Here is an 18,189-nt window from a genome sequence, read left to right as displayed (position 1 = left end):
CCTCGGTTGTCTGCTGAACCTGAAGCAATGACAGAATTTCACATGGTAACCTGACAGGCTGTCTCTTCTGTTTTGTTGAAGAAAATCCCAGATTTGAGCAGTGAGGGTCGGACAAGCAACCAGAAGAATCGCCCAGAGGTTTATGAGAAGTTGGGGACACCCCAAGGACTCTGGACTGGTGGAGAGGTAAGAGGTGGGTTAAAACCTTGCTCACCCAGCTTGTCCTGAGTTGGTATGCTTTGTGGGAGTGCAGGACACAGGTCTTCTGGCAAGGATGGTGGTGTTTATATTAGAGTGTGGCAAAAGCCTGCTCCTGGCTCTGGCATGTGAGCAGCCTTTTAGCTGCTGTGCAAAGAGGGTAGCTGCTGAGAGTGATTATTTAGGATGTGGAGGGGGCAAGTATGGATGAACAGACTGGAAAATTCCATGTTATGGTCTGCCTATGGACAACTTCTCCAAAAAGACCCCTCCCACTTGAAAGCCCTTTGGGCAGGTCGGAGGTACATAGTCCAGCCACAGTCACAGAGTTCCCACATTGTGGCTGAACCACTCTGGAGCAGGTGTCACCCAGCCCAGCTATGTGGTGGAAAGTGAGGTGCCACCTCTTGCAGACAAGCACAGCTTGAAGCTCTCAGGTCTGCTGGGTGGCTTTTTTTGCTTTCCTGCCCTGGTAGGCTGCAGCATTAGGGATGAGATGCATGGGCTTGGCTTGAAAAGGAATGCATCCTCTTAGGAGATCACCAGCAGCAGCAGCCATGGGCAAGAGGTTGCTGCACCTCTGAGGCCTGTTACGTGTGTGCTTAGTATGGAGCTGTGGTAACACAGTGCTGTTTGAGGAGGGGTTTGGGATCATGTTCTTTGAGCCATGGTGGAGCAGGAAAGGAGCCTGGAGATGGAGCTGCCTCACTTGGGGATGTAGACCCTGCAGAGCTGTGCTGGGGAAGCCTGGTGCTTGCTGCTTCTGTGTCTGAAAAAAGAAAATGATGAATTAAAATTTAACAACTCCCTGAATGCCAGGCAAGAATGTCTTAAGTGGGAATTGTCACCGTTTGACTAGTGCAGCCTCTCACTTAGCTAAAACGGCATGGCTTTTATTACGTTGATCCTAGAAAGCAATAGCTTACACTGAAGAGGAGAAATTGTTGACCAAAATAGCATGAATGATTAATTTTTCCTGTGCCCCTTCCCTGCCCTCTACACCTGCATCATGCTTCCTAGAGTTGTTTTGCAGCCCCTTTAACCCTGGATAAGCAGAGTACTTCATCCTTTGAGCCACAAGCAAGGACAGAAATGCTCTCTGTATGCACACTTGATTGTTTGCCCTGGAGTTAAAAGGTCATGGTAAAGGACCCAAAGGGGTGGGCAACACCTTATGGAGCCACAATGGGGAGCAGGCTGGAGTCTAGGCATGCAGACATGCTCTACAGGAGCAAAACCCTGCCATTGGCATTGCTCCTTGGTGGCATCTGTGGAGCGGCATGGAACAAGGACTCCCTCCCTCCCCATCCTTGAGGTAGATCAACCCACCCACAGGACTCCTTGCAGCCCTGCAAATAGAGCAGCTCGAGCAGGGCACGTCGCTAATAATACCAATTACTGTTACATGCTGGCTACAAGGTACACTGGCAGTAATGGGATCCTGGGGGGATGAAATGAAAGCGATATAATATGGTGAGATAAATTAGCGGTGTAAAATTAGCCATGGGTCTAGTCAGGGATCTGACAAATGTGTCGCAGCTTTGGTACGAGCTCTGAGCACTGCTGAATTGGATTTAGTGGCCCAGAGCAGAGAAGATGGGAGCAAGGGAAAAAAAGAGTTTGAGGGGTCTCCATACACACATGCTACCAGTTAATGCTGCTTGTTTCTTCCTTGGATTTGTGCAATATGTCCCCTGACGCCTGCTTGTGCATGGCAGCAGATGAGTAAGAGCCCAGCCCAGATGATGTGCTGCTAGAGGAGCTTGAGCCTGGCAGAGAGATGGGAAAGTGGTTGGAGAAGCATCAGCAAGCTGGCATTCCTGCCAGCTTTGGTGCATCAGCTGCCAATCCCTGCCCTGTATCACTGGCTTGCTCTCCCAGGTTTGCTCCCAAAGGATTTGGTGGGACATGTGGCAGGCATTTGCACAAGTTTTAGCTGTGTAGGAAGAGTAGGAAAGCTGGTTACTGCTTTCTCTGTTTCAGGCTGACCTCTTTTTCTATGCCTGGATGGGCTCTGGGGCAGAGGGATGTCTGGAGTTGGGCATCCCACCACCCAGGACTTCTACCTGTTGACCAAGGGTGTACAGTCAACTCCTTCCCATCCAATGCACACTTTGTTCTTCACCCTCTGAGGCAGAGGGTGGAAGCCAGGAAATGGGGTTTTGTGCCTCATGGAGACTGGGAAATGGGTGTGGTCAGTTCCAGTGCGATCCACTTCCTGGTGGTCCATTAGGACAGGATGCACCACAGTGATGTGAGTGCTCCTGCACATGAGAGGACAAGAGCCTCTCATGGATTTGTAAATGCAGGATAATTACATGTTTAATGGCTGACATATTATGTGGGATCTGGGGAGAGGCAGGCATGATTTAGGTCTGGTTTGATAAGGCATGTTACGTAACTCACTATAATAAAAAGGGGAGAGAAAAATTCTGAATATGCTTTGTAGTTCCCTGCAGTGGAGCTGAGGGGGGCAGAGGGTGGCAAAGCAATCTGTGCGAGGCCTCTCCCAAGTCATGCCAGGATGGTTCAAGAAGAATGGTGGGCACATGGCAGACTTGTCTGTGGGTGGGAACCAACTTGTCATGTCCCTGGGGATGAGTTTGTAGAGGTCAGACCACTGCAGTTCTGCAGCAGCACCAGCTGGAGAAATGAATGCCAGGGGGTTGTCTCAGTACTGCCTGGAGCATCCCCAGAGAGCTGAGCCAATTTGTGAGCTGAGCCTGTGCGGACAGAGGCCTAAGGAGACAATCTGCATCTTGTGGGAGGTCAGCCTGGCCACTGCCACTAGTCCCTGTGTCCTCCTGCTGCAAGCAGGGCACAAGGTGCAGTGCTGACACACTTCAGGTATATCAGACCCCAGGCAGCCCCAAGGCTGAGCTGTCCTGGCAGCAGTGGAAGGAGCCCCTTCCCTCAACTTTCCTGCTGGAGGAGTAGTGATGTGGGACTGCAGCAGGACATTGAGCCAGCAGTTGGAGTGCCAGTAGCAGCATAAATAGAAATACAACTTCTCAGTTTCTTGTGCAGCTATGATATATCTTGTTTATATTGACTTTCTTAAACCTCTAAAATACATTGTAGATTGATCTACAAATCTGCAAAAAGCACCTTTTTTTTTTTTAAGCCTAAAGCAATTTTCTGCCTGCTCCTTGTGGTTGGCTCTGAACAGACACATGTTCTCTTGTCGTATTTGAGGCTGGCATGCTGCCACAATAGTAGGAAGTTTAGCAATACTTGAGCTGGATCGATTCAAGCCCATTATCTGTGCTGCCTGGGACTTGGTGGTGAAGGGGAAGAAAATATTCTCCCCAAACACATCAAAGCCCTGTGATAAGGACACACAGTTAAGATCTATTTATAGATGGACAGATGTCTTGCCAAAGCTCTGCTGCTGTCACTTGATTATGCAGTTTATGAGTGCTTAGCAGTGTTTGGATCTGAAGGTGGCTGAGGTGTGTCCCCTCCAGGCACCCCAAGCAATACAGCTTCTAGGTGGTGTTTTGCATTCTTTCAAGAAGGGGCCTGATGTTTAGTTGGTAAGAATGAAGTGGATGAGAGATCTTTTCTTGGAGTTGGTGACCAAGGTCAGGTAAATAATGCCTCATCTTGTTCTTGCATCTTCATAGACCTACAGAGCCCTTGGAGCTCCAGAGCAAAGCTGCCATGGATGTCACATCAGAGTGGTGTGGCTGTTGAACTGAGGGTTCATGGCTTAAGCATGGGCATCCTCCATCACCTGGGATACCTGGCTCTCAGCTGTGCCACTCTTCCAGCAAAGAGATTTTTCCTACTGTTCACGCTAAACCTCCCAAGCACCAAGCTGTAGCCACTGACATGTTGCATCTCATGAATTTTCCTTCTTTATTGAAAGCTATCATGGATATTTGAATCAGGACCAGTCATGCAAGTTGCACATTTGGGATGGTTCCCTAGGCCAAGTTGTCTCAGGTCTTGCCGTGTATGTACACTTACATGTTACATGAGTGTTTCGTTTTTGAGAGGATGGTGGAAAGGGTGATGTGAAATGGGTTAGCTAATCCAGATTCTGCTCCTGGTGTGAAGGAGAGCTGATGCTCATTTGACAGAGCTATCCTTAATTTCCTTCCATATGTTGCTCTGATGCAATAGTTGTGAATTTGGCAATGGGAGAAGGGCAAAAATTCTGTGTAACCTTGAGTGTTGTTAAAGGTGCTGTGCTGATTTTCTCTTGGTTCTGACCCTAGATAAAAGAGGGAAAACATTCTCCTAGCATCCAGTGGGAACCTTCTGTTTCAGATATGCCCACTGTCACTTACCTACTTGCTATGGGTTCCTGTGAAGAGTCTGGTTAGGTGTTCTCAACAGCTTCTCTGGATATTTCAGTGGCCCTGACTGAATTTCCATTATTTAATTAGCACTGGGACTTCTCTTGGGGCTCCCAAAACTATGGGCAGTGTCTTGATGTGGTTCAAGTGCTGTGAGATGTGCTTGCTGTGCCTCTGCTCCCACAACCCAGCCTGCTGTTGATCCCTTTGCTACCTGGGCAGACAGCTGGCAGGACCACGCTGGCACAGAGTAGGTGTTCCTATACCCCAGCCCTGCACCAAACCACAGCAATGAGCTGGAGAATTTCACAGTAAGTGCTGTTTTTTAGGCCTCAGTGAGCTGTAGCTCCAGGAGGGAAGTTGTTGTATATAGGCAGGTCTGGGGACCAAGACCTGACTTCTTTCATTTATTTAACACATTGTCTTGATCAGGTGCAGGATAGGTGCATGATGGATCCTGGCTGCATGCCGTTCCCAAGACTGGGAGAAGGGAGATTTCTCTTCCCCAGGGTGTCCGTAATGCATTCACCTGCACGGCTCCTGCAGAGCCCTCCAAGCACTGTTTGGTTTTAGTCTGTCTCCAGGGTGCTGCTCAGCTCTGCTCATATATCCCTCTGATGAGTGGGCAAGACAGGAAGCAAATACCTTTGTTACAAAACCACATATGGGCTTTCAGTGGGTGATGACACTTCCCTAAGCTATCTGTCTAGTGAATGCACTTTCCCTCCTGCTTGTTTATATTCACAGGAGTGCTGGCTTAGCTGCTCAGGTGAGCGACAGATGTCAGGAAAGATGTTAGTGTCAGGAAAGATGTTAGTTTCAGGAGAAGGCTTTAATACACATCTTCCTGCTGCTCTGTGAGGGATGGTGGATGACACCTCAATGTGCCAAGAACCAGGGGAGAAGGAGTGGGACATTCTGCTGGGTCTGGCACAGGGGCCGTGGTTGGGAGAGTGGCTGCAACAGTGCTGGAGGTGGCATTTTACAAGATGCTGATCTACAGTGTGACCAAGCTGATAATTCCGTAGATGAGGGGTCTGATGGAGGCAAGCTGTGTATTCCAATTCAAAGAAATAAGCATCAGCAAGAAGGGCTGGACTCCTTTAAAGCCATTTCAAAGGGTGTCATGGATGCTGTTGGTCTTATGGCTCCCGAAGGACCTTGCTGGTGGATGACTGATACTCTGCCCAGTAAAGCTGGAAACCATGGAGCCACAAACATGAGATGCATTTGTCAGGGGTGGTAGCTACCCCACTGAATCCTGGCTCTGAGGCATGGGCAACTTTTGTCAGCCTAGTGGAGGGCATATGTATGTAAAGTGGACATCTCTGGCACCAGATGGAAGTCAAAAGTGCAGACCTACCTCCTTGTAGTGCCCCTTAATGCCCAGGGAAAGTGGCTGGAGGTGGGGATCTACTGGAGGAGCTGTTCAGCTGTGGTGACGAGCAGGATCCCACATCTAGGTGGGAAGAGGAGCGAGGGGCTCAGCTGCACACACCTGCATCCCTTCCATGGCTATGGCATTCCCACTGAGGTTGTTCAAAGAGGAAGTAGACAGCAGCACTGATTGCAATGTTTAATGTATTATTTCCCACATTAAGATTACTCTTTTTAAGCTCAGGATAGCTCCAGCAAGCCTGGACTGAAGCCCATGTCTCCAGGGCAATTTACAGCACACACCAGTCCCTCAGCACTCATTATAGCCCCCAATGAGGACACCTGAGTGCTGCCCTTCAGTAAGATCACATATTACTGGCTCTTTTTTCTTTCTCTTGCCCCAAATCATTGCACTTTATATCTAAAAGGAGGGGGATGCAGGTAGGGAGCAGCGCAATTTATGGATCAGAGATTTATATGCTGCTGAAACGCTGTATTTTTTTCCCCACAGTGACACTTTATTGCCACAAATTACCAAACAGGCAAGGTTATGCGAGTGACAGCAGGCAGAGCTGCAAAGGACAAGAACAAATGGCAGCAGGAAAAGTACTCAGAGGAGAGGGGGAGGCCTGACAGAAATAAAAGAAGGCGGGACAAGCATCAGAAATCAGTTTGCCTTACCGTAGGATATATGGGGGAAATCTGGGAATCAGTATGCCATCTCTGGTACATGGGCATGACATGGGGATGGGAGACCAGCTGGTGGTCTAGGTTGGGATTCAGTGAATCTTTGTTTTTAACTTTCTTTTTCTCTCCCTTCTTCCTAAACTGCCAGGTCCTTCCCATTTGCAGGCTGCTTCTGTTCTTTTTTTCTTCTTCTTTTTTCTTTTTTTTTTCTTTTTTTTTTTCCTTTTTCTTTTTTTTTTTCTTTTTTTTTTCCTGTAGAAATGACAGGTTTGTAGTTTTTGAAGGCTTTTTTCCCTGTCTTAAGGGTGGTGTCTGCAGGGAGACAGTTCCTGGGAGGTGATGGTGTTCAGGGGGTTATTAAGAGGTGTTTTGCTGTGCAAATGGTTGCTATTTTTTCTTACTTTATGGCTGTAGAGGGTGCAGATATCTCAGTCATGCCCTTTTTGGGGGGAAGCATGGTCACTTATCCCAATCTGTATTAACATATTCAATGTCCTTGATGGTGTGTGGAGGACAAGTACCAGCCCCTGGGCAGAGGAGTGTCCAAAACATTCTTTGGCTTTGGTTGAGCGACTCTGTCCACATCCACTCACCCAAGTTAGATCAGCTTAACTTCAAACAAATGTAAAAAAGGACAGGCAGGAGTTTGGCAGAGGTATTAAGGGTGCCTTTGAGCTGGGGATGCTACTTAAATCTGCTGGGGAGCTGTCACTCTATTATTCTTGAAACAAAACACTACCAGTGGAGCTGAGAGCCTCAAAGGCTCTGGAGCCACAGCCAGAAATTGCATTTCACTTGCAGAAATGTGCTACAGCCATGGGGCTCACCATGCCAGCCCCAGGGACAGTCAGCACTGACATGTTCCTCCCTTGCTGGCAGCACAGAGGGGATTTGGGGGCACCTCTGGACCACAATGGACCATTGCACAGAGCAATTTGACTTGTCTGTTCCCATGCTTGAAAAAGATAATTTCCATTGAATCCCAATGCCATAAGCCAGGTATTTAATCTTGCTTGAAGGGAGCATGTCTGAAGCATGCAGGGCATCACAAACAATAGTAAGCAATCAATAGGCTAAATCCTGAGGTCTCTTATCCAGACTTTGCTGGAGTAAAGGTTGACAAAGTGCTGAGTAGTTTCTCTAGACTTCAGCCTTGAGCTGAGGGCAGAAGTGATTGACTGATTTATTGATGATGCATTTCACTATGAATCTAGCCTGTCTATTAGTCACAAATGCTCATTTAAGCATAGATCGTGGTCTGCCATAAGCAGATAGCTTTTCCTGCAGCAGAGCTGGGAAGAAAGATTTTAGATGAATGGCTTATTTGGTGAAAAATAGTTTTGGATCAACGCAAATAGCTTGTGTTTCTGTGTTGTGCTTGGCAAATAGCCTCACAGAAGAAAGTGAAAGCCCACTTGTGAAAAAGATGAAGAGCTGGATTCTGACACAATGTTTAGATCTCTATTCCAACTGGTTTTAAGTTTTCTTCCCAAATCAAAAAGCCAGACAAGTTTCAGAAGATTCCTCTAAAACACTTCTTTCTTGCCCTCTGAAACTCTTTTTCCTTATCCTCTGTTCTTGGCTTTTGCAGCAAAACCAGTGACACAGAGCACTTCTAAAACCTGACACTGACTCTCTGTGAACCCACACCTAATTTATTTTTAGTTGGCCCAGCAGCATGAGGGCTCAGGCTCTGGCAGGCATTCATTCACTGCTGCTGAGCTGTGGCCTGGGATGTGTAAGGCTGCTGGATTTGCTGCCCTGATAGGGGACAAGGCTTATCCTGTCTTGATGGAGCCTTGGAAGGTTTGGAAGTGGGATACAGCAGCCAAGAACACCTCAGCCCCAGTGCAAGGCTAGGCAAATCATTAGCTGTTCCTGCTGCAAAAGACTGCAAGCTCTTGGAAGTGTCTATGGTGTCACCTTCACCCCAAACTCTCAGCAGCTGGGGTGTGGCTTGCTTGCTACCCTGTTCTCAAATCACCACCCATATTTCAATTCCTTAAGATTAGTGGTTTCTTACTATTCAGGAATAAATTCATGGTACTCAATCACTTATATAGGTGTTTTTCTTCCTCATAATGTTGCTTTTTCTTTGTTTTGAACCTGGTTGCTGTTGGCTACATCTGCTGTGGCTCCCAGAGCTTGTGCTTACTGTGGCAGCACATGAGTGCATCCGCAGTGGATGCTGTAGGAAACCTCTCAGACAGATTTGTGCATGTGTATATGCCTCTCTCAGTATTTCCTGTTAATTAATGGACACTGGAGTCTGTCGCCTGTAACAGCACTCACTGGTGGGTGATAAATTGTTTGTATGACAAGATGGCAGTGAAAACCGGGCAAGCTGAGGCTGTCGGCACTGGGTTTGGGAGCCAGGGGTGAACGTCAGTCAATAACTGGATAGGAAGAGGGATGGTGAAAAGCCCAGCAGCTGATTGCAAGATCCCTAAGGAATCCTGCTTGCTCATGCTGGAGGAATCCTTGCTGTGGGCTCCAGCAAAAGGGCAAAAGTGCTGCACCAGACCCCATGCTTAACTGGCACACCCCAGCCCTATTGATGCTTTCTGGTGTGAAGGGAGGAAGGGAGAAGGGTCTTATGCCATCCCTACTCCACAGGGATGGATGCTGGCTAGAGCTTGTAAGGATATACTTGGAGCAACCTCTCCTGACCCACACTGGGTTTTGCTGCCTCTCAATACCACAGAAAAGGCACTCTGCCAGGGCTGGGTTCTGTTCTTCTGCAATGCTACGGCTTCCAGCAAACCCTGATTGGTAGCTAGAGTGCCCTGCAATGCTACCAGCACCAGAAAACCCTGACATGCGATGCCTGCTGATGCCAGAATGCTAATGGTGGCACGAGTCTTGGCTAGGCATCTCCATGTGGGACTGGTGGTTTTGGTGGCCTTGATGGGCAGCCTTCATGGCAGCAACTGTGTCTAAACCCAGTTGCCACCAGTAATTGGGTTTAAACCACCAGCAGGTGGTGGTTGAGATGCTGTGTTGCAGAGCTTACAAGGCACCATGGGTGTGCTGGAGTGTGGGGCTGGATGTGGTGGATCTGGGCTGCTGGTGTTCACAGTGTTTTCAGACTGGTCAGTTGTGGTCTGGGCCCAGGCTGAGCCCACGCTGTGAGCCCTGCATAGGAGACTCATCCCAGGGAAACAGTGCTGGCACCAGAGCCCAGCCGCCCGGGGAGAAGATGTGGACTGACATTGCTTCTATTGCATTCCCAGTGGGACTGGTTCCTGCTGCAGCTCTCTGTGTACTGTGTGCTGTAAGTCCATCTCCATTCTGGCTGGCATACTGAAGGTGGGCTTTAATCACCCATTGTGCTCATTGCGAATCCAGAAATCAGAGCACAGATCCCACTCAGGAGGACAATGTAGGATCCGTGCTACCCTGGGACTTGTTGTGCTTCCCACAGTGCAGGGGGGGCAGTCTGCATTTACTGGGAAACAGAATTATCTGCTTCCCCAAGTGGGAAAAATAATAATAATAAAAAAAGTGCCTTCCACTAGGTCATGAGCCATTACCTCGAGGTGCTCTTCATCAGCTGATGAATTCTACTTAATAAAATAAATACTGAGAGAAAATGTAATTGGATTTCATTTATTACCCAGTTCCGCCTAGCAGCCCCAGATTATACAAAAGCAATTAGAGAAAGCTCTCCATTAATAGCTATCTTCAAGCCGCCCAATGGGTTCATTCCATCAAATCTTCTGGCTTGTGTAATTTCCTTTCTTGGAGCTCGCTCCTGGCTGGGGGAGGATGTGGGGTGCACAGTGCCATTGCCAGCAGCCTGTAAACAAAAGCAGCCCTGTCTCTAACATTTGCACAGGCATCATCTTCCCAAGCACGTGGCTCAGCCAAAGGGTATCCTGGTTTACGGCAAGAAGCCAGGGCACCTGGGCAGTTTGGCTGCTGTCTAGGGCTTGGTTGTGCCTTCCCTAGGATGAGAGCATCCTTCCTCTGGTTGGCATTGCCACATGGTGAATCTGTGTTGCTTGGCAGTGGGTGGGTATGCAGCATCCATGGGGGCATCAGGTATAACACTGTCTACCTGAGGGCCTGGCTGGTTCTCTGATGCTAATTTTTCCTGTAATTCCAGCAGGTTGCATCCCAGCTTCTGTCTCTGGCAGCTTGCAGGGACACACAGTATAATACTTCCTTGGGGTTTTTTTGGGTTTTTTTGCTAGGAGTACAAGGAAAGCTTGGTAAAGCTTGCTAAGGTTGGGTGCAGGAGGATGTCTCATACTATCTCCCTGAAAGTCTTATGGCAACACTGGGAAGCATGTTTGAGCCCTCACAAGGTGTCTGGCACCTGTTGTCACAGAGGACAATGGCAGCTTAATCTGCAGCAGAGTCTTAATCTCTTTTTTCATAATCCCTGTTTACAACAGTGGACCAGGAAAGACAATTACAGTGGAGAGGCAATGGGGTGGAGAGATGCTGAATGACCCTGGAGGATGGTTAGTGAGGAGTAGTCCATGGTGGGAGCAGAAGGGGATATGCACATCCCTTGTGTGTGTAGCATGTGTGTGTACAGCCATGAGAGGATGCAGCCCTCTCCCTCACACTTCCAGTGCTTGAAGCCCTGGAGGAACATTGTCTGGCCATGCTGCCTGCTTTTGGGCCAGTCCCATTTATGAAGAGACCACATTTTTGTTCTACCACAGCAGATGCAGGGCTGGAAGGACAGAAGGGATTTTTAAGGTTGGTCCCTTTGCAGTGTGGAGGAAGAAGGAGGGCTTGAGAAGCCAGAGGTTCTTAACTTCTGTGTGGGGGTAGCATTGTCTTTTCAACCCACTTGTCACTCTGGGCAGAAGCCCACACCCTTTCTCAGCTCAGACAACCAGAACTGTTCCAGCTGATGCCCTGATGGAGCTGGAGTGGCTCATCAGGGATGTACCAGTGCCCATCATGCTTGGGAACTTGCACTTGGCTCTGGCATCTTTGGTCACCCTTGCCGTAAATACACTCTCTCCCCCACTGTCCCTTACTGTCCCCATTCTTGTCTCAATTTTCATCCTCTCCCTTTCATGCCATACTCTCCCTGGCACAAGGTTGGGGTGAGAGTAACAGCACAGCCAGGAAGGAGCTGATGTTTAGTTTCAGACAAGAAACAACATAAGGCATAAGGCAACCGGAAAGGTGAGGGCAGATGGAGAGGGCCGGCAAGGCTGTGTGGCTCTTCATCTTCATTACAAGGCTGATGTCTGTGGTCTTGCTTCCGTTCTGCTTGCCAGCAAAGGAGGGATGGCTAGCAAGCAGAGATGTGCAGGGAGAGCTTTTCTTGCAGGAGGTGAGACTGGTCGTACTGGATGGCGAGAAAATCAGAAGGGGATTTATTGGGGGGTAGCAAGCATGGGAGCAGGGGGGGTGCATGAAGATGACGTGATGGAAGACCCAAAAGAGACAAAGAGGGATGCTCTTCTTGATGGGAGATGGCAAATGCCTGGTAAACGCAAGCTGCCTGCTCACCCTGGGTACTCTGGAGAAAGGAAAAGTGGAATGTCTGAGAGCATAGGAGGGGAGTGGTTGATGCTGATATCATCAGCAAGGGAGGCAGGGGATTAATCTGCTGGTGAAATGGAAGGTGGTAAGAGGGCACCTTGCTCAGAGGGTGGAGGAATTAGAGCATGAGATGCTGAAAGTGTGGGTCTGGGAAGAGGGCTGAGGTGTGGAAGAAGGCGGAGATCTTTCTAGCATGGAATGAAGGATGTGCAAAGCTCAGACACTGACTGTTAGGCTGTCACTGATGTTCCCTCTTTCTCAGAGCAACATCTTCTCTTTGGCATAAGGGTTAACCTTGGGCTCAGTTCTGAGATGACAGAGAAAACTCCAAAAGAAGTAAATCCAGCTTCCAAAGAAGAGTGGAGACTTGAAAACTGCTTTTTCCAAGCCACCCAACAGCAGTGATCACATGAAACCTTCCTTTTTACTTCATTGTTTATTTTTTACAGGGGTCTTTTATTTATACCCCCTTAACATCCCTGCTGTTAAAGCAGCCTTATTAGGATGCTGCCCTTCACCAAGGAACTCTGCTATCGAAAAAGAGCATTAAAGATTCAACAAATAGCTGAGAATTGGGATTGATCCTAACCTCCCATAAATGGGAGTACCTTCCCCCATTAATCAGCCTTGGTTTTCACTTACAGGATGATGGCCTCAGTGCTACACTTCTTCAGGACTAAAAGCACGTTAAATATTTATCACAGCTGAGTATTCACTTCCCCCACTATTGCCAACTAAGATCCACTGCTTAAGCCTGCATTGGCTTGACAGGTTGTGTAGTGAGGTGGCATGCCATTAGGAAACCTCTTGTGCCAATGTGCTCTACTCATTTGCTGTGCTAAGCACAAAGAGATGGTGGCATCTCTCATCTCAAAGCATGGTCAGCATGGGACTGTATTGTAAAGTCTCTCTGCTGGCATTTTGCACTATTAAATTAAACACACTAGGGATAAGATGCTTGGATCTGCTCTTCAGCAGCGGGCTGGATCATCCACACTCCTCCATGTCTCTTAACCTCAAAAATAGGATTATTGCATCCAAACTTCTCTGTAGGAGCAGCCTTCTGTCTGTGCTGAGGCTTTGCCCCATGCCAGGGTCTTCATTAGCAGTTCAGTGTTTATGTTGCTGTGCCTGGAAATATTTCCCAGTTTACCACTATGCACTCTCCTCTGCTAAAAGGATGAGGCAGTATTCTCTGCCTTTCCTTAGGGTGCTGGGAGGCTTGAAATGATGACAGAGTGCTCAATGATCCAGTTATTAGTATATACATATGTAGACACATTCTTGCTAATTGTGCCAGGTGTGCCCATAGTGTTTCACGGAGCAGCTATTTTAGGAGCTTCTCTAGAAACTGCCTTTCCATTTTGCTCTCTGATGTGCTGGCATTTCTTAAAAGATGGTGCTTGACTTTGAGAGATGCTGATGAACCTCAGAGGCTGGAGATGGCATGGGCTGCTCCCTAGCTGAGGTGCCCTGAGGTGCTGCTGGAGCAAACCTGAACTACAGAGGGAGCTCAGGGAAAGCTCCCTGCGATGTTGTGTGGAGTTTAACTTCTGCACTGGGGCTTAGTGCAGACTTCATTTGGCCAGTTCCAAGAACTGAGATTGAGCTATTGCTGGGTTAGTGCTTTGCTGCTTTTTTTTTTTTTTTTTTTTTTTCATTTTTAGCTTGTTGGTTTGGCATCATCATGATGCATGTCCCCGTCTTGGCACCCACCTCCCACCGCCCCCACCTCCAGTTTGAGCTGCTGATGTGCGCAGCCTGGCTGTAGTAGTTTACATGTACGGGCGCACAATGTGTTTCATTATCCTTGTCTCAAACTTGTTTTGCTGCTGTCACGCACCAGAAAAGTTAAACACGTCTGATCAAAGGCATGTAAACACAGCTTCAAAACAAATGCCCTCGAGTCCTGCCAAAAGCACAGAGCTGTCTCCGAGCAAATCACGTCTCTTATTCCCCTGTCTGTGCCTCCTGCTTCTCCAAGCGGGTGTGCAATGCCGCCTGATCTGTGGGAGCCTTGTGGGCTGCTGTTTGCAGCAGGGAAGAGTTGCCCACTGGTTGAACAGACTGCAGAGAGTATTTGCACCAGCGAGGCAGCTGGGAGGAGAGCTGAGCCTCAAAGCAGGAGGGAAGAGCTTGCTGCATCCTTGCACGTGAGAGGCAGCAAACCCCCATGGTCTGCAGCTCTGGGTCGAGGGAGAGCAAAACATGATATGAATTTTCTGGAAATAAAGGTACCAAGTGTGCTTTTCCCAGGTCTACCCACGTGTTCCATCTGGTGTATTATCCTGATGCAGTAGCTGTAGGACCAGGAGCACCCAAGATTACTGCTGCCTATGCTGCCAGGGCATCACTGGGTTTTGGGCTTGGCTTGTTGGAGAATCAGCCAATTGCATCATTTGTGGGATAAGAGGGACTGGGCTAAGGATCTGGGGATGGTCCCATACCGGAAGATGCTTCTGCTCTGCTAGGTTTCCAGCCCCTGAGGGGCATAGAAGTGTGAGGTGAATTGAGGTGAAACTTATATCCCTGGTTCAGGGACTCTGATGTCATTTGATTTCCCATGAGATTGATAAAAATAGGGAATTCTCTATAGTGTCAGACAAGTCAGGTTTTCATCTTACTACTGCTTTACAGAGGGCTGGATATGCATCTTAAATAGGAATGGAAATCTTTGGGCTTTTGCAGCCTCTGAGGGCAGGTGTTTTCAGAAAACACTGGCTCCTTTCAAATCTGCCAAAAATCTATTCACAGCTTGGCTACCAGCACGGCCAGCAAATAGTTTGGGAATTCATGAGCTTGTGAACTGACCCGGACTCTTCAAATGAGTTGCCCAAGGTCTTTGCCAAATGCCTTTGAATAATGGACTTGTCAGAACCAGATGGGGTTGCAAATGGCAGGTTATTAGTGCCCAGTGCCTGTGCCAGGCAGTGCTGCACGTGTGTGCAAGCACGCAGTAAGTGCAGGGCTCGTCTCTGGAGTGAATGGAGTGGCTGGGTTGCTGCAGGTAAGACGATCCAATGGGTCTCCTTCAAACCACCTAATTGCATTAACAGGGGAGATAAAATCTCAGTCATCCCCCACACTGCTGCTGGACAGTCCAGGCAGGCTGTGAAATGCCCTGCAGGCAGTGGGGACATGGTCAGAGGTTAACGATGGTGTCAGCCTTCATAAATCATCCCTAATGAGACCTGGGAAAATGTTGGATTGCAGCTCTGATGCATAGCTTGGCTTCCATTTACTTTAGGCTTTTTCTGCCATTTGGTTTCCAGGATTATCTGTATGACCCCTTTGTGAGGCTGAAGGCACTGGAGGCTTTCCTGCGTGGTGAGGGGTCCTGGGCTCTGCCCCTAGCACAGGCTGGCTGATGTGCTGCAGAATAAATACATTTCCCCCCTTTTGTTTTCCCTAAGGACAAGTTCATGTGTCCCTAGGGTGCCAGAAGTCTCGGGCTGCAGGGTACTGCCTGAGTCCTCCTGTGGAGGAGCAGTGTGCTCCTCACTTGTTGATGCTGGGTTTGGGATGCCTCCAAGCAGAACCTGAATCATAAAGTCTGGCTGGTCCAGTGCTGCCTCTGGGCATCATTCTAGTCTGACAAAGGGCTGCAGAGACCTTTCTAAAGCTTTCCTCCCAGCCCTTCTCACCTGCATTGTGGGTGTATCTCACATCATGGGGATATCACAAAATCTAAATGCTTTGTCTGTGCAGGAAGCAGGACTCCACATAAGTTGTGCCAGGTAGGAAAATGAAAAGAGGTTATTAATGTCCCCACCAAAGGCTGCCTCCGGGGCTGGCAGTGGTGGGCTGCTTCAGGCTGTGTGTGGTCCCTGCAAAAGCTGCCAGATACCGGCCAGGACACTGGGAGGAATGAAGCAGGGTACAGTGACTGCTGCCTCCGATTTATTATTTATAAAGTACTGTCACAGCCCTGGAAGTGTTGGGACTCTCAGAAAAACTGTAGGAATGTACTAATTAAAGAACACAATGGGAATGTAAATTGGGAAAGCTCCCCAGGGGAAAGCAGCCCTGGGGGGAGCTAATTTGCCAGTCCCCACTCCTCCCCTGCAAACTGGCTGAGACACTGGAGCAATTAAAGAGGAATTTGAGTGTTAATCTGGAATTGTGTTTTGTTTTTTGTGGGGTTTTTTTGGTGTTTTTTTTTTTTTTTTTTTAATTGGTTTATTTTTCTCTTGGGTGACTCTGTTACCAATTCTGTAATCCCAACTTTAACCCTCTGTTCTGCTACAATAGGGGCTTTTTGTGGGATTTTTTGCGGGTATGGGGGTGTGGTGCTGTTGGTCTTTGTTGTTGAAAATAACTTCAGGTGAGTCTTCCAGCACCAAGGTGGCAGGTCACCTCCTTTTGCGATGATGGGTATATGGCCCCAGGGCAGGGCTAACATTAGCCGATCTTGTAAGACAGTTCCTGACTTTGGAATCATGGAATCACAGAAGAGTTTTGGTTAAAAAGGATCTTAAAGATTATCTAATTTCAACCCTGCCATGGGCAGGGACACCTTCCACTAGACCATCTCCCTCAGGATTGCCTCCAGCCTTGCCTTGAAACACTTAAAGAGATGGAACATCAGAAACTTCTATGGACAACCAATTCCAGGAATAAAGTACTGATTTTCAGAGTTGTCTCCTGAAATCTATCCTAAAAATATGGCTTTTTTGGTTGGCACTTTTTTCCTGCCCATTTCTTTTCTATGTGGCCTGGCTTACTCATTGTGCTGTTTTCACTTATCTTGCCCTGCTCAGGAAATACAAGTCTTTGGTGTCACTTGAGCTGTGGCCAGCAGTGTGGGCTCAGGGTAGTGGCTGTGACTTACTTCTCTTTTCCTGTCAAGTTATTTTGTACAGTCCAGGGTGAGAAGACAAATGGAGAGACTGTCACAGATGTGAAGTAAAGACATGCTGAGGCTATGGTGGTCAGCAAGGGGTGGCCATCAGCTCATGCGCTGTTTGGTGTTGGGTTCACAGGTCAGCTGTCTCCCTGTGTCCAGGCACGCAGTTGAGCAAAGGGCTTGTGTTCTTGGGCTTTGAGTTTTTTTATTTCCTTTATCCTTAGCACACACTTCAGTGTGCTGTTTACTGGAGGTCTTCAAAGCTTGTAAAAGAGCTTTGAGAAGAAAAACTAGTGTGATTGTAGCTGGTGTTGTTTGTGATGGCTTGGTGTTGGATCATTTTAAGATGGTGTTCTCAGGCAGGCAGCAAGTAGGGTGTTGCAGAGTCCTCTTCCCTCGCTCATTTTTATCCTTCTGATTAGCTTGAATATTTATTACATTTTATCAATAGGCATTAGTTGCCTGAGATTCTCATCCATTGCTAGCTACTGTTTGCAAGGGTTTGAGAGCTCTCAAAGCTGAGACATCAGAAAACATCATAGATGTAGATTCATGTGATAATGAGAACCCACAGAGCAGTAGGATTTTGTCTGCCTGTGGGGGCTGACATGCTCTGGATAAACGAATGCTTTGTGATAGAACAGCATCCCTGGTCCTCAGTGAAAAGCCTGAATTCAGCCTTGCATGAGGGTTGCAGAGCATCCCTCTTTCTCTCAAAGATATTGGGAAGGGAAGCCCCCACCCACACAGCCCACTGCAGCTGGTGATTTCTGCTGCCACCAGACCAGGCTTCATCCCCAGGGTCATGTCACAATACTCCATGACCTCCTTGCTGTGTCTGCTCCTTGACAGCCTCATGGCTCTTCATCTCCTCTGTCCACCTGGATCCAATAGCGTGTGGGGAAAAGTCACAATGAGCCCCAGAGCCTGGGGAGAGCCCCTCCCTGGCTAGGGCTGGACAAGCTTGTCCCTGACCAGGGCAGGAGGAGACCACTGTGGTCCACATCTGCCACTCAGCAGAAATGGGCCCTGGGGTTCAGCATTGTTCAGAAGATCTCTGCCAGGATCCAGAGCAATCCCAGCCGTTTTCCTCTAAGCCTGCCTGTATTTATTGCCATTTGTTCTGGTTTATTTTTCCAAAAATAAAAATTGGTTGAAGTAGTACAAAAGCTGGGGAGGAAACAGGCTGAAGGAGCCTGAGGAAATAAAGATTTAGAGATTGTGTTGCCCCTACCCCCCCTTCTCATCCCCATCTCTGAAAAA

At 48.2% G+C, this 18,189-nt stretch overlaps 1 protein-coding gene across 6 annotated transcripts in view; it reads left to right on the top strand.

Annotated features, from left to right (window-relative positions):
* The window catches only part of CNTFR (ciliary neurotrophic factor receptor), a 198,318-nt gene that overhangs the window by 52,290 nt on the left and 127,839 nt on the right, over positions 1 to 18,189 (top strand). For 3 of the 6 annotated variants that reach the window (XM_077790348.1, XM_021554696.3, XM_021554698.3), the window contains one exon: positions 82 to 186. The exons of 1 other annotated variant lie outside the window; for it this stretch is intronic. In XM_077790348.1, coding sequence (XP_077646474.1) covers positions 82 to 186 — 105 coding nt within the window. Of the gene's footprint in view, positions 1 to 81; positions 194 to 18,189 lie in introns of all 6 variants that reach the window. 2 more of the 6 variants (XM_021554697.3, XM_077790350.1) reach the window with 2 other exon arrangements.

The sequence above is a fragment of the Lonchura striata genome, chromosome Z, assembly GCF_046129695.1.
Source record: "Lonchura striata isolate bLonStr1 chromosome Z, bLonStr1.mat, whole genome shotgun sequence".
Taxonomy (NCBI): Eukaryota; Metazoa; Chordata; class Aves; order Passeriformes; family Estrildidae; genus Lonchura; species Lonchura striata.
Note: the sequence above shows the minus strand (reverse complement) of the source record. Positions and strands in the feature narration are given on the sequence as shown.